The sequence below is a fragment of the Drosophila subpulchrella genome, chromosome X (assembly GCF_014743375.2).
Source record: "Drosophila subpulchrella strain 33 F10 #4 breed RU33 chromosome X, RU_Dsub_v1.1 Primary Assembly, whole genome shotgun sequence".
Taxonomy (NCBI): Eukaryota; Metazoa; Arthropoda; class Insecta; order Diptera; family Drosophilidae; genus Drosophila; species Drosophila subpulchrella.
Genome location: NC_050613.1, coordinates 17,277,026 through 17,293,720, shown reverse-complemented (window position 1 = coordinate 17,293,720; position 16,695 = coordinate 17,277,026). Strand labels below are relative to the sequence as shown.

Below are 16,695 nucleotides of genomic sequence, written 5' to 3'. Positions count from 1 at the left end.
GTTTTTTTTTTTAAATTAAGTTGTAGTTTTTTTAGTTGTAGAAATACAGATTTCATATAGTGTTGCAATTCAATTAGATTGTTGTTTATTGTAGACACAGTTGTGGTTAAAGTTGGGTGAGTGGTGAATATTGATGTAGTAACATTGCAACGCATTTGGGATTGGTTTTTGTTTTGATATTTTTTGTTTTTTTTGTATAAGCATTGAAAATGGAATGTAAGAATTATTATAGAATAATTAAAAAGTATGAGTAGATTACAGAACTCAAATAATAATCAAAAGTATTGTTATTATCGCATATATGTACATATGCATAGTATATATTGGTTTATACATATGTACGATTATTAATAATGGGGCGATAGCCCCTGCTTAATATCTTTACATTTAGGTATGGTAGTAGTATATAGCATTTCGAGATGTGTCAAGCTCTATTCGGATTGTGTCGGTATTATGTAGGTTAAGAGGAGGCAATGTATAAGAGATGCTTTCGCTTAAGATTTCATAAATAGCTTAAAAGAGAGGCTTGCTTAATACGGTAAAAGCATGCGCAAACATTTTTACAACTCACTATGATTTAAAGAAAATCTAAGAGGTACCGCTATAAGACAAAATTGTTACAATCGTTTTTAATATTGTTATTATTATTATGTGCCAATTTAGAGAAATGGTCAACCAAACAAGTGAGTACGAAATTTGTTTAAGTTCTTCTATTCATAACAAAAGGAATTTAAATGGTGTCGAAATAAAAAAGTAAACTTATATTTGTATGGAACTTAAATGTAAGTACTAAGTTAATTATAATCTTAAATACCCATATGACATTCGACTTGAAAGAGAGTTCTTATGACGGCTTAAGAACCTTCAATTTGGAATATAAAATATATGGTTTAATCTTTCATTTTTTTTATTTCTTTTCATATCTTGTTACCTTTTTTATAAATTTACAATTCTAAGTTATTTAATCATAAAGCATTCCATTCCATTTTTTTAATCTCTGCAATACACATGTGACAAAAAAAACCAACCACTAACAAATTATCATACTTGTAATATGGTTCAGCTTTTAAGAAACTTCATCCTTATCTGCGGTTTACCTTTTAGTCTAATGTCATATGGGCATATAAGCATAATAAATTTGACCGATTTCTTTATTATCTTCCATGCTTTCATTTTGAATTGTTTAATTAATGTTTTCAGATTGATGCGATCGCTTGATTACCTTAAGCATGCCTATTCAGCAATAATGATTATAGGAAATTCACTAGCAATTCGACTTGGAAACGAAAATGTTAAATATAGGACATTTGCCTGATATAATCAACGTTTTCCTGATTTCTCATATAGATTATGGATTCATTGAATCCATTTATGGTTTATTGAATCTATTCAAATTTAAATATTTACAATTTTATATCAGTCTATAGTTGTTTCACTAAAGGTTAGGTGGTATATGTATATTTAACTCGAGACTATGGCATTGTCGGTATATCAAAATGCTGTCTTGCGGTTGAGTGCAACATACCGATCCATACTTAAAAATAGTGCGCTATTTAAAAAGGAGCCACTAAGTGTGTAATAAACTAAATGACAATCACTTTAAATGCATCAACACACAAGGACTTAGACGTTTCACAATGTAAAAATAATTATTCATTTCGTCGAACCCTTAAGAATTATATTTCCTTAAGATTCTAAATAGCTTTGACTTATTATCTTTGTCGCAGGGAACCTTTTTTATGAGACGGTAAAATTTTCCATTGCTTCCAAACTAAAATACGCCGTTCAAATAAATGTTTAATAATTTATACGAAATACATTTTAAATTTGGTCAAGTCAAAAAAAAACCCTTAACTGATCTTTAAAAAAATAATTGTGTTGGGTCTCAAATTAATTACTTCCGGTGTATCATCGTTTTTTTGATTTCACACATATAGTATCTTTTTGGTATATATTTTCTTATTTCAGTTGTGAATTGTATATTAACCTATAGTCTCTGTCTCTAAAAGAAGCCAGAGTAGATCCAAATATATTATTTTAAGCTTCGAATCAGACTTCTTAAACAATTGGTATCCGACGATCGTGCATGTAGAATACATTTGGCATATACTAAATACGTATGTAGAAAGCTTTGCATGTAAGGTTTACACGTAAAAGTACATTTGATGATAGGATCTCAGAAAACGTAGACATCTTAATTTGCAGTTCAAAACTAAATGGGTGAACCAAGCACTTTACTACGGAATTTCATTTTAATTTTTGTATATTTAAATTATATAATTTTTAAACCCCTGGTACATTTCTATTCACACATTTGAAAAGAAAGCTTTATCGAGGAGATCGCAAAGGGTCCTAAGAGGATCCTGTAGAGCAGGAAAGCAGGCAACCTATACCAGAGACCAGAGGGAATTACACTCTTCTATGAAAACAAAAGTTCGGTTGGCTAGTGGGTGTATTAAGCGAAACATGACCATGGCATTGCAGTTGGGTGTTCATCTACAGCTGGTTAATAATAGGTTTTTGGGTGTACTGGATTTTTTTTTGGTTGCACTCTTGTTTAGATTTATTTTGATTTTTATATGGGTGGGCAGGCTTTTATGCTGGTTTCCTAGATATTTGAATACTCTTAGGCGAGTACGTATGTAAACATGCCTCTAGCCGAGAATGGTGAAAAGTTGTACAAAAGTAGTAGACGCAAAACATGTGGAAGAGGAGGAGCTTTATTCAAAAAGGCGAAAGAAAAACCAAGCGAAATATAGATAGGTATATATATGGAAATATATTATATACCGGCTCCTCGACTGCCGTTGGGCTATATTTATGCGCATCATCGTCTTCCGGCTTCTTCCGCTATCATTGATCATTGATGTAATTTTTATTACATCGTCCAATTATCATTATTTTTCATGTTTATCGAACATGGATCATGTTTTTAATTATAGATTTTTAATATTCAATTTTGAGTTGTCAATGGATCGTTTGTGTGTTGTGCACAAAAACAGGATAACAGATAAAACATTTTAATTAATTACTTCAATACGTGTGTGTATTTAAACCACATAGGCCCGCTTTATCAATGTCCAGATAAAAATTTTATAAATTTTAACTGCACATCAAGAAACAGGACCTAAAAGTGGATAGATTTAAGGAATGTGTGGATGTGTGAGGATGTTCCTTTACTTTTTTTTTGTAAATCCCCTTAATCTGACTCTTAAGTTCGAATGATTCCACATTTTGATTTTGGTGTTGACGTTGTGTAGTAACAAATGGCAAACCTCTAGAATTATCTAAGAATCAATACAGACAGATTTGTATAAAGTGTGTCAAATCTGATCTGGTCGTATCTACTTAGAACGAACATACAATCGCAAACTGGAGAATCAAAATACGAACTGGTCAACTCTACCGATATATTGGTATATATTTGTGTATATAGTAAGTAATTACTTAAGGATACTCGACTTCTACAGAACGGTATTTTCAATGCTCATTATACGAGTCAACTTAGATACATTTCATTCGACTTAGATCGAGAAAATAATGCATCCCACACAGTGGAAGATCCAAGGATTTTTTTGGTAGTAATCGTAATATAAACAAATAAATTTTGGTTTAATTTGTTTCCACCTGGATCCACCCCTGATTTTTCGAATGACTGCCCATAAATAATTTCAAATTTTGAGCGTAACTCGTTTTGGCTAGTTTTTCGATAGGATCTGATAAGTGGCCTCTTTTTTGGGCCAATTATGGGCAGCTGGTTGTACACACACATCTTACGTACTCGTAATATATGTGGTTATATAAATTCGAGTGTGTAATACTAAGGTTTGGGTATTTTTTTCACATACAAACGGGCATGTATGTGCGCAAATATATAAGGTATTGTATGTACAAATGTGATAAACATGAGGTTGCATATAAAATTAATTATATACCTCCTTCCAGTTCTGCATATTTTTCATTATCTCGTTTAATTTGATTACAGTTTTTGTTATTTTATTAGTTGTTATTCAATGAGAGAGTTCATATTCAATCGTATGAGAAGAGAAATCATAATATCACATATTTATTCCATGTTATATAGATTTAGTAGAATAGTTTGTAGTTGGTGTTGCTTAGTTATATGTAAATTGTTTGTGGTAGAGAAGAAAAGGTATTTAAACTGCGTATTTTCTTGTTCTTACGCCGAAAAAGCAAATCAAAATCGCCCTAAATATGTGAAATATATTAAGAAACTAAGTTGGAAAGATTTCCCCGCATTTGACATAGTTTATTGTCATTATAAAAGACGAATTTGTATGATATAGTGTTGTATTCATTATAATAATTAAAATGTATAATAAAAAGCTAGTTTTAATGCATTATCTTTAGAATTCGATTAAAGGTTTCTTAAACTTTTTCATATTTACAAAAAAATTAAGGTTGTAAAACGATTATTATTATGTACAAAATCTTTTGAAATAGAACTCGAATAAATTATTAACCGAAAACTGCCTGTAACATATTAAAAATATATTTTAACACAGCTTGGGCTTTCAAATAGGTAAGTTAATATGAAGCTTTTGTTAAATTTAGGGCGATTTTCTTTTAAGTGCAGCATGAGCTTGAAGTGCTTTGAAAGACTGATAGAGAATAGATGAAGAGTGACTTGTATAAATCTGTTACTCTGACAGTACATTGTCCAAATGTAGACCTAGACTTATGATAACATTACAGAAGGCGACTCGACGTAATCCTAGATTATAACTGCCTATGTCTGAGAATTTGTAATGCCTAAAGATTCCTGAGGGCTTGAACCTTGGATGGGTACCATAGAAACATAGAGACTATCTGGCTTGACTGAAAGAGTCGGTCCAAGTGGACCGAACTCATATTCATGGGTATCTTCGACTCTACGCAACTGGAGTAGTGCGGTAGTTTGTGTTAGGGGCTGGGCGGTGTTTTTGAGTGGCTTACCGGCATTCCCGAATCGAGCTGGCCGAACCGCGTGCTGCGCCAGGACTCCAGGATGAGGAAACCTGCATAGATTTTACCCACTGAGAGCTTGCCCTTGTTGAGCTGATCGCTCGGCGGCACCAGCAGGTTCAGCATCTTCTTCGCCTGCAAAGGCCAGATGTTTGTGATCGTCTCCCGGAGCTCCATGTCCGCCTGGTCCATCTCCTCAGCTGATGGGTAGATCAAAATATGTATATATTATCAGACCTGTTAACATTTTAATGAGTCCATCTCCTTCCTCATTTGACATTAGAGTATTTAAGTAAGTAAAATAAACCGCAACGTTCTAGAAATATATCTCTACAAGATTATTATTGTATTATTGAAGATGGTACAAACAAAAAATACCTCATAAAATAAATATTTGATATATTTAAACAAGCTTACTTCTAGTTCAAACTTTAAAACGTCAATATCCTAAAGAACTACAGAACTACATAGCATATGTATATATAAATTTTAAATATAAATACGTACGCGCTCGCATTTTGATGCTAAGATTCTCGCGAATCAAAGCAAATAACGTTGTGGTGAACTGAACTCTCAGCTCGTCGTCCAGGGGCATATTCATTCGTATTAGTTTCTTGTAGGCCAGTCGATTGGGACACTTGTTTCCAAATCCCAACGGTGGATCCATATTCTTCAGCATGTCGTACATTTCCGTGTAGTGTATTTTACCACTATGTATCCGGGAACAGAATAAAAGTTAGTGGGGTTCTTCAAAACACTTGTGTACTTGGTCCGAAACAAGGATCAAATCAATACATTCATGTTACCCAGCACTCACATCGATCTTTAAAAAATGTGAGTGCCAGATGTAAACAGTGTAGCTCATCGGCAAAGCCGAGAACATGCATGAGTCAAAAATATCTGGCTGGATTATATAAATCGGAAAATTCTCAGGTGGTTAAATCACTGGCCAGGCGTCTCATGCATGGGAAAACTAAAGAAAAATGAAGTACTCGGCATTGCAGTTCCCCCAATCCTTTTTCTTTAGTGAAAGGACTTAAGCTCAACTTGTGCACAAAGCCAACCACGAGTATGAATCAAATACGACCAAATAATAATCGTTTAATATAAAGGTAGCCCTTTGGCTCTTTCCTCTTTTACCTCGCATATCGAATGACAGAAAATGAAACAGAAATCATAAGATAAAAGAAACTAAAAATATTTTAGGTGGGGGAAAATGTGGTGTGTCATGTGGTGTACAATGTACATATATTAAACAGATAATTACGTCGCATTTGGATCATATTCCGCCCATATGCGCACAAATTCGTCTAAGTGATGAGCACCCAAGATGCTGGAGTCCCGCGTGAGATAATCAAAATTATCCATGATGACGGCGACGAACAGATTCAGCATGAGGAAGGAGCAGAAGAATATAAACGATACGAAGTAGGCGTAGGCCAGTGTGGATCCGCAGTACTCTCCAGGTTCCTTCTCGGCGTCCTCGTCGCAGGCCTTGCCCTTCAGACAGGCCAGCATTATGTTTGGCCAGGCCTCGCCCGTTGCACACCTACGGTTCCACAGTTGTATGGTATGTAGAACAGATCATTAATACGTAAATCGAGCCTACTTCTATGCGTACATATATATGGTTCGTAAGTGGTATATTGGGGTTACTAACTCTATATGGAGGTTATTTGGTACGAAAATGCACTTTATGAGTATGTCGGCTCGCAACTACTGACCAAGTTCTATGTATTTACAGATAGTGTATATACATAAAAGGGACTGGATGATGTTATAGGTATGTTGTAAGGCTTACTCTATTAATGACTATATGTAAGAATAAGCTCTTTAGTCGTCAGTATTCTTCAGTTACTAAAATATAAGGCTTGCGTCTATCACATCTACTTTATACTTCCACATTAAAATCCACAGTATCTAAACGGTTTATAGATTCTATATTTGGACATATCAAAATATATCGGGGATCTTATGTTATTCCATTAAAATAAAACCATAAGCCATGGTTTAATATCAACATATATTCATTATTTTAAGTCCCTGAAATATATTGATTTCACATTGCTATCGTATATGATTACCATTAAGTTATTATTAAACTATATATCATTAATAATACATTTATTATAAGCTATGTATTCCAGCCATTGAATAATGTTTAAGCTTTAAAAACAAAAAGAAATTTGGAATGAAATGATTTCGACAATTCTGACTCTGGTTATGGATTTTTTTCTATATACTATATATATAGATTTACGTACAGACTAAGCTACGATTTAAAAATACTTAGGGTTGCCAGGTGGCGGATGTTCCGGACAAACGGATATTTATGCCAATTGAAAGTACGATCTCTTTTACAGACTTTTCATACCTAGATTTATAGCGTACATGAGTTCTATATATTCAAGTTAGGTGTGTGGCTAGAAAATGATAAACAATGATATGATTTTCATACAGACATACGTCAATCGAGAGTTCTATTAACTTTACTATCAGTATATAGATGTAGATATAGAGAAATATAAGTAGGGAAGGGCAAATCGTTTTGCGACGTACAAGTATATAACAACTATATATGTATGTAAGTATATATAGCTATAACGTAAATTACCAGCAATACTGTAAAACTATGAAACTTTCATTTAAATCTCAACTGATTAACTGCAACAACGAAAAGTGCAAACTTTGAAAAATCAAGCTGCGCTCAAATTTAGTAATTTTAATAATATAGCTCTACAGGTTTGTAAATACATAGATTTTACATATATGTATACGTATATTCCAGCTTTGTTGAATCAGTGTCGCAATTCTAGAACTCAATCTACTTACACAGGTATCAAAAAACTGTAATTATTGTTACGCAAAACGAATGTATGTAATGAAATTGGTTTGAGATCTGAGTTGTTTTATATTGATTGTTTTAAGTTGTTGTTATGGATTTACCACCGTTTATATGGTTGTCACAAATCCGATTGATCCGTGATCAGCTGGGAGAACCTCGAAATAAGTTCTGTTTCATCTAGAAACCAATATATAGATTATATAAAAATATGCTAAGAGTCAATCTAAGATCTAGATTTTTCTATGTGGCTTCGATAATAATGGGTTGTTCATTTAAAATAAACCAAGAATGAGCTAGAATTTGAAAATCTTTTCAAAACGAATACCCCATTAAGACTACTATGGTCTAAATATCTAACTGACATATATTTTTGTGGCTAGGGTTTTTCATTATCAAAGTGCTAGACACCTTTTAAAAGACCCTGTCGCTAGGCTATTGACATACTATTTAGTTATAGATTATAAAATCGCGACTGGAACGAACATCTATCATTGCGAACATATGGATTGTGGTAGAGTTAAATTATGCTAACTTGTATTTTATGTATAACTATTAACTTAATTACTGAGAGTCGAAACTTTGTATTGGATAATAACAGTACATGGTACATATTGCAAATGACTGGAGAGATCTAGGAGTTACGTACCTGAATAGCAACATGACGCCTTGAATAAATGATTGGAAGTTGTTGTGTCTAGTAATGGAATTTTCCACCGTACCTAGTTTGATATTCCCGAACACCTATTCACGATTCAAATATCGGTAAAGAATGCATTGATTATTTGTTCATTTTTTTGTTTAGATACTGAAATGGTTAAGTTATATTCGTTATTTCACATTACACAGATTCGCCTCCACCTCAATATTATTCAATTATTCTCCACAATGCTGTCTCTACTAAGTGTCAACGAAAAACCCGCGATTCCTGACGATTAAACGGCAAATCCATGTGTGAGTGGGTCAGGAGGATCAGTAATATATATATAGTATATGTGCCGACTTCCCCCGATTCGCAAAGTCCATGTAGATGTGTAGGTGTGTGAACTGATAGTCGGGGAATTGCACAGCTAAAACTCTATGACAGTCAACATTGGAACAAAATACACTTATTTCATTTTCTCAATAGCTCACGAATCACATAATTATATTTAAGTCTTGGGTAATTAGCAAGCTAACTAAACAAAGTTACGGGATGCACAAATTATATTAAAATTTGTGCTATATACTCTTCCCATAATATGTTAAAAAATAATAATAACTATCAAAAAAGCAAACTGCAAACTGCAAACAGCGAAACCTAAAAATGTTATAGTTTAAATTTGACTTGCCTATGTTTACCTTTTTTTTATTCTGAATTTTTATACAATTAACATTTTTTTTAACAACTTAAGATACTGATACAGCCAAATCATTTTGCAAATGTACGAATCGTACCTACTAAATAGTTTAATAGTACATCATTGTATTATTTTTTGACGTTTTATTTTTTTAGATTCGAGAAGCAAACAACCTGAAGTCTGGTACCTTCTTAAAACACAAACATTAATGGGAAAATAACTTTATAAATTAGCGCATCTATGTACAACATTAAAAAACAAAATGTGCAATGATATAGATAGGCTACATTCACATTCGATTGGTGATAGAAACGAGTCCAGGATAATGAAACGATTGAAAACGATCAAAGCTACCATAAGCATACGAATATGTAGCTCGATTTGAAACCACAATTCACAATCTTAACTGCAAACAATACGGATCAAACAACTTTAAACGGCATACACGGTTTCCTTGATTGATTGCGAATATGCACAAGCTTTTAAGTTCGATTTAAACACAGACATGGGAATTAATGATTACAATTGATGCGATTTTATAGAATTAGGGGAGTTGACCACAGCGGATGCCCTCCGGCATTTAATTACACCGACCGAATAATTTCGAATAATATGACTCGACAAATGACTACGTTTAATGTTGAGTATACATAGGTGACTGTAGTGCCATCTTTTGGGTAATCGCTATTGAATAACTATAAGGCTAACTAGGTTACTTTTCTCGTTTACCGAAAGAGCAGCATGATTCCACCGGAGAACGACTGGAAGTTATTGTGGCGGTTGAGTTGCGTGTCCGGATCATACTTTATGTTGCCGAAAACCTTTTGGTTTGATGTAAACATTATAATTGAATTGGATAGGCATTAAATTGGTCCAGCAAATCATGATTCTTAACAAAACCAACAACCTTTCCTCGTCTAAGCTAAGCTATTTCCAAAGTTACTATATGCAAAGGCAAATAAGACAACTACTTAATCTATAATTGTATTTTTTTAAGAGACCACCAGAGTATTCAGGCCCAAAAAGCATTTAACGGATCCCCTTGCAGCATAAAGTCAGTGGAGAATGGACGACCCAATAACCCAATATATTTTACAAACTGTTTCCCCTATCATATTTAAACCACTCTTGATACTAAGGTTTTTTTCGGGATCCAGTATTCGACTTACCTGCATGCCAATAATGGCGTATATAAAAAATAGCATGGCTATAAGCAAACAGACATAGGGAAGAGCTTTAAATGATTGTACAAATGTCCATAGAAGAATTCGTATTGTGTATCCTTGACGAAGTAACTTGATAAGGCGCGCCGCACGAAATAAACGCAGGAAGCCGACGTTGATTGAGTTCGACTGTAAAATATTATTGGCCAAAACACCAAAGGAAGAGAGAGTCGAAGAAACAAAAAAGAGGAGAGAGAGAAAACAGAACGGATAAGGAAATTGGCATTAGACTGGTTAACGTTCCCGTCTTATAGTACGGATTCGATGGAACCCGGGAACTCGGGGAGCTCTGGGGAACTAGAAGGCGTCGCCATCGATCTACGTGATTCGATGCATTTCAATCTAAACTATCGATTAGAAGTAGCTCGTTCCGTTAGTAGTAGTAGTAGTAGTAGTAGTAGGTAGTAAGTAGTTAGTTAGAGTAGGTAGTATTGGGTGAAGTAGTAGTTGTGCAGTAGTATGTGGCTAGGCGCAGTTGTAGTAAGTAGTAGGTAAGTAGGTAGGTAATAGGTAGAGAGTTACATACATACAAGTGGCGGTAGTTTCATTGGTTAGTTGTAAGAATCGATCGATATAAATCTTTTAAGCTATGTTAGTCGATTCGCTCTATCACAAATAAATAACAAAAGAACTAATAAGTAAGATCCAATTTGAATTTACTCATAGTATGGTTTTACTATACACAAAAAAGCCAAGTGCTAAACAAAATCGTATCGTTTTAACCATTTTTACAGTAATCGTAATGTACATAATTTTCGGATCATTTTTTGGTAATTAATAAAAATAAAAAACTATTTAAGTGGTTTTCTGTGCGTATCAGTGTGTTTGTGTATCTGTTTTTAGTGTTTTGTGTTGAGATTATCACCCAAAAACATAGTGATTTGTGCGTGGGCATCTGCCAAATACTAATTAACAAACTGTACGGATTAGAAAAATACACATATTTGTTTGTTCGTCTAAGGAAGAAATTTTGAAAAGCGATGTTTGTGCGTGGGTTTTTTATTTTATTTTTTTTTTTTTCGTCTAAACTAATCGTCCCAAGTAAAAGTGGAACATGCGAGGCGTGTTCTACATACGTATGTATATTTAATTTGAAATGGGCCTAGGGTGGCGCAAAACCAATTGGACAGTACAACAGTTAAGTAGGTATGTACAATGGAGTTCTCCATTTTGGAGAAAGTAAGCGTTGCAGTACTTGTTGCTTGAAAACGTTGGGGTTTTGTTTTTAAATAACTATACAGTCGAATTCGACGGGGGCTTTGGCCAAAATATTTTACGCATCAGCTGTTGAAATTCGCGCATGAGCGGATGCATTCCAGGGTTCCAAGTAGATCCCCGTTTGCATCCGATCATGCGTGATATAGGGCATAGAGTGCCGGTTAACTAGGGGTTAACCGAACACATCAACCGCTGACTTAAGGACGCATACCGCCTCACCGTGGGATCTGCATTGATAAATCACGATTCGACACTGTAGAACATGGAATTATTTATACTATATATATAAATTGATGGTTATTAATATTGCATATGTACACTGAAACAAACAAGAATTAATTCAACAGCGAATGGTATTTATAAGGGGGTAGTCCTGAAATCGCGCTTAAATGTATTCAAAGATTAGTGTTGTCAAAAAATCATTTATTTAAATAATCTATACTGGATATATTCAAGCCAATTTCGGGATTACCCCTTTGTTAATCCCGTTCAAATGTGAATTTGGTGTAAGTACTTAATTAATGAGTTTGCATATACTTAAAGTTAGAGAGTGTTTATATAGAGACAAAACAGTATTCGACTACGGAGTCTAGAGCGGATGAGGGATTAGATGTTTGATTAGTCGTTGCCTTGGAGTAAGTGAACAAAAAATTAACAGAATCTGGCGTACACAGAAGTCACCAGTTCTTTGATCGAGATATATTATATCTATGTACACGGGATATATGGCATGAGCTAAGCAGAAAGTCTATATCTACCTGGAATTCTGCACTTAGCTATATGGTACTTATAATGGCTCTGCGGGGTATGCGGGGGGAATAGAGAGAGGAGAGTACTATGAAGAATAATTCCACGCTGTTGTTCCTTGCGAAAATAGTAATTGTGAATCTTGGGAAACTTGGGACGACGCACTTAAAAGTAACTTAATTGGACTATTCTAACCCAAAAATATCGAAAATTAGGGATGCGGGAAAGTACACACAAGTATATATTTCATGATCATAATAACCCTGTCTATATTCGCTGATATAGTTATATGGTTAAACTAGCTATGAGTATTTACGTAGAGAGTGGGCGAATAAATAAAAGAAATTCGAACTTGAAACTACAGATGATGGTTCATCGATGTGATCTACTCGTATATAAGGATTTTTAAAATGGCAAAACATTCTGGTTGTAGTTAAGGTTTAGCTAAACTGGCTAATTATTCAAAAGAATTTTGTAGAATGTTGTGTTGTTGTATTGTATCATTTTGTTCTTGTTGTTGTTGTTGTCATCGTTGATGTTTGAGTTTTGTTCGATTTGAAAATAGAAAGCTTGTTAGGATAGATTTGTTTACTTACATCCTGTTAGTCAGAAACCATTTTCAATTGAAATTTTTGGATTTGTTTTGAGACAAATCAATGTGCACACAATTCATAAACCGCATTAGAAACGATTAGTTCGTTTATATATATATAAATATATATATATTTTTTGTGACGACTCAGGCAATCATTGTTGTAGTTGTTGTTGTTAGTTGTTGTAGTAGTGGTTGGTGTTGTTGAATTTATCATTCAGCAGTTTGTATTCGATTGCAATCAGATATTCAGATATATAGTTCAGATCGTTGCAATTTACAAGACGAATAACACAACAAGGACATGTTTATGATTGGTTTTGGTATTCAATTGGTTTAGTTTTTTGTTTTTTCAGTGCAGTTTCAATAGATACTCGGACGTTTGACGATCGATCACAGGTCAAACGAAATTCGTTGGGCGGCGTTCGAGAGATTATTGTTGATTTTCGTAATGGTTTTTACACAGTTTTTGTGTTTTTTTTTTTTTTTTTTTGAAAAATATAGAAACAAATAAAGTAGAGTTGAAAATTAGTAGGACAAGTTTTCTGCAGTTTCAAGCAGGTATACAAAGATAGATCAAGATCAATATCAGTAAGCAGAGTTTGTGTGTATATATGTCATTGTTCTAGTGTCGGTATTGTTTTCTAATTGAATTGGTTAGGAAAAGTACAGCTCAGCAAGGATCTAATTCGATATTTCTATTCACGCAGATCGGTTTGGCTATGCTATGTCTTTTGGTTTTATATTGACTTCTACGAGGGCTGTTATATTCGAGCACACACATTTCATAAAAAATGTATTTGAAACATAAAAGAGAAAACAGGGCGGTTGATAGACGAAATGAAATACGAAAAACCGAAAGTTACCTTTGCAAATGGATTTAATTGTTTTACCTCTCTTACCCAGGATTAATACCATGGACTCTCGGGATCTGCAGCGGTGGAACAACCAAGGCAAGCAACTATAGAACCACACTTCAGCACTTAAAACTTCTTTAGCATTTTACAGAATCGGGGGTTGCGTGTTTAATAAGCGGAAGCCAAACATCTTGATAAAGAACTCCGAGTGAATTTAACGATCAAAATCGCAAGTGTGATTTGTGATTGAGTGTATGGATATCTGAATGTATTTGAAAGTGCGAGTGAAACATGCAGGAGATGTAACGAAAGCTAATCCAAGCCCCTACTAAAAGTTGCAGTCATGGGATTGAAAGATGTGAGCATAGCAAAACTTAAGGTGGCGATGTTAAACGGGGTTGTACTTATTTATTTTTTTTTTTTTGGGCGGGAAGAAGCAAATCTTGAAAGCCATCCTATGACTCATGATATAGAGAAACTACTGCGCTGAACCTGCGAAAACATTACCCAGAGAGAAAACTAGCAGGAGCAGGCGGAAAATTGGGCAGGGGTACTCAGTCACCAATAAAAAAAAAATATTTTAAAAAATACCAGACAGTATTGAAATCATGCTTTTGAAGAGTCAAGTTTATGATATTTAGAGATTATCCAGTCTGAGCCTTTTTTAAGTACCTCTTTAGTTGGCCTCAATTTTATTTTGCTCGCAGACTTCGAATACGACTACTTACAGTTACTGATCGACTGTTGGGCAGCTCATAAAATACCTCATCCGATGCACAAGTTCGATGTGATTATGATGACAATGATGCTGATTTTGATCTTGCTTTGGTTATATCGGTTTATATATCGAATAGTTTTTACGAAGTATTATTCAATATCGGATATTCTCAAGTGGGGTTTTGGGGTTTTGCGTTTATGTGTGTGCATGACAGTATGAGTGGAATAATAAGTGTACGCAACGAGTTTCCATGTGTTTTTGTGACATATGTCGTGAAATTGCAATATCGATTAAACCAAAGGAGTCCATGTGCAGTGTAAACCAAACGGAAACGGAAAGTGGTTCAAAACTCGAACAGTAGTTGCATAATATCAATGCACTTTACAAGCACTTTGGGATCAGTTTAGCCAAATAACTTAACTAGAATAGAAGTTGGGAGTTACTAACTTATAAGCTCTATTTGTTCATTGATAAAATTATGTTCTTTGCCTTATATGAACATCTTAAATTTAGAAATGGTATAATCATAATATTTTCGTTGTAGGGTTTATATTTATTCCTATAGTTGCGATTAACTCTGCCTTTATTATATCAAAATGATATTACCATCTAGATCTCGGGGCCTATACGACCTAGGAATAGGAGATTATACATAAATATGTCTATTTTTTATGAAATCTATATTATAAGTAATAAGACCAGCAGTTAAAATTGATATGCTCTGCAATTTGATCACCATGATGATCAACACTAAAAGATCTCAGAAATCGACTTGACTATTTACCAAAATACGGATACACATACACATATATCTGTTAAGAGCAACTAAGGGATCTTTATATTGTAACAGGACAGCCACTTTCTGTGCAATATTTTACTATATTAAGTGGGACGTTTATTAAAAGCCTATAGTTACTTTAAAACCTTAACGGTATTTTTGGAACCAACATTAGAGCTTATAATCTTCTATAGAATATATATCTATATAGGCAGTTTCGACCTCCCCTTGCTGTACATTCCACCATTAGCTTAAGCTCCACTATAGGCTTATACAAGCTTTACAACTTTTTACAGGAGACAGAGATAGACAGTAAAAGGTAGCCATAAATACAGATAGATATAGAGACAGACAGAGAGACACAGTAGCAAGTACAAATCGCAATGTTGTGTGCTATGCAAAAGAAAACTGATTGCCAAATCGGAAACGGAAATGAGAATAGAAAATTTAAGAAAGATGAATTAACTAAGATAAATAAGTATATAGAGCTAATTCGTAGTGAGTAGTCGATAATAATAAAATGAAACTAGAATCTGTTTTAGGCGAAACGAAAACGATAGAGTTAAGGATTAAAGATGATCGTAATTAATAAGCTTTTTTAGGTGGAAGGCCATTACTTAGCGTTTTAAGCATTAAGTTGTAAGAATCTAAGTTCATTGATTGGTATTATTGGAATTACACATTGAAAAGTTTTTGGATAAATGCAAAATCAGTGTAGATTGTGTTTCGTACTTACATCGTGCTGCAGGTTGTGTCGTTTGGTTGTACATGTTGTAGTCGATGTTCAGATGTAGTTTTTGTTGATGAGAGATAGCCACGTCCACACATACACGGGCAAGCATATACACCGGCCACGTATGTGTGTGTGCACGTGTATGGATGCGAATATGCATGTGTATATGTGCGTGCACGCATGGTTGATTAACACAGACACAGTAGCAGGACATACACATACACATGCATGGGATTTGACGAGATGATGGATCATTTTTAATCGAAATTGTTGATCGATTGTTTTGATTAATTTGGTCGATTGATTCGATTTGTTGATTGATTCGATTCGATTCGGTTGGGATTCCATTTTAGATTTTGATTGATTTCATTTGGTCGGTATTCGTATCAAGTTGATATTTTGCATATAATCATTTGAATTTGAATTTGATTGGTTCAGTGAGTTTATATATATATATTTTTTTTTTAGATACAAATTCGGTGGTGATTTGGTGGCATTGGTGATTGTGGTAGTGGATCAGTGGACACGTGGATCGGTGGATCAAGTGGATCAGTGGAACAGTGGTGGTGGTTTTTTTTGGTGATCGAGAGAGACATATAGAGTTTGTTGCACATTCATTGCATTTGGTATTTGTAATTACATAGATGGTATAGTTGTTATTGGTTGTATTTGTTGTAGTTGT

At 34.1% G+C, this 16,695-nt stretch overlaps 1 protein-coding gene across 31 annotated transcripts in view; it reads right to left on the bottom strand.

Moving 5' to 3' along the window:
* The window catches only part of LOC119556226 (voltage-dependent calcium channel type A subunit alpha-1), a 52,870-nt gene that overhangs the window by 12,333 nt on the left and 23,842 nt on the right, over positions 1-16,695 (bottom strand). For 9 of the 31 annotated variants that reach the window (XM_037868215.1, XM_037868214.1, XM_037868212.1 and 6 more), the window contains exons 21-28: positions 16,017-16,022; positions 12,932-12,934; positions 10,317-10,499; positions 8,457-8,551; positions 6,233-6,514; positions 5,473-5,675; positions 4,957-5,165; positions 2,791-2,850 (exon numbers count right to left, since the gene is read on the bottom strand). In XM_037868215.1, the coding sequence (XP_037724143.1) occupies positions 2,791-2,850; positions 4,957-5,165; positions 5,473-5,675; positions 6,233-6,514; positions 8,457-8,551; positions 10,317-10,499; positions 12,932-12,934; positions 16,017-16,022 (1,041 nt within the window). Of the gene's footprint in view, positions 1-2,790; positions 2,851-3,935; positions 3,948-4,956; positions 5,166-5,472; positions 5,676-6,232; positions 6,515-8,456; positions 8,552-9,876; positions 9,969-10,316; positions 10,500-12,931; positions 12,935-16,016; positions 16,023-16,695 lie in introns of all 31 variants that reach the window. The other 22 variants (XM_037868226.1, XM_037868233.1, XM_037868235.1 and 19 more) reach the window with 10 other exon arrangements.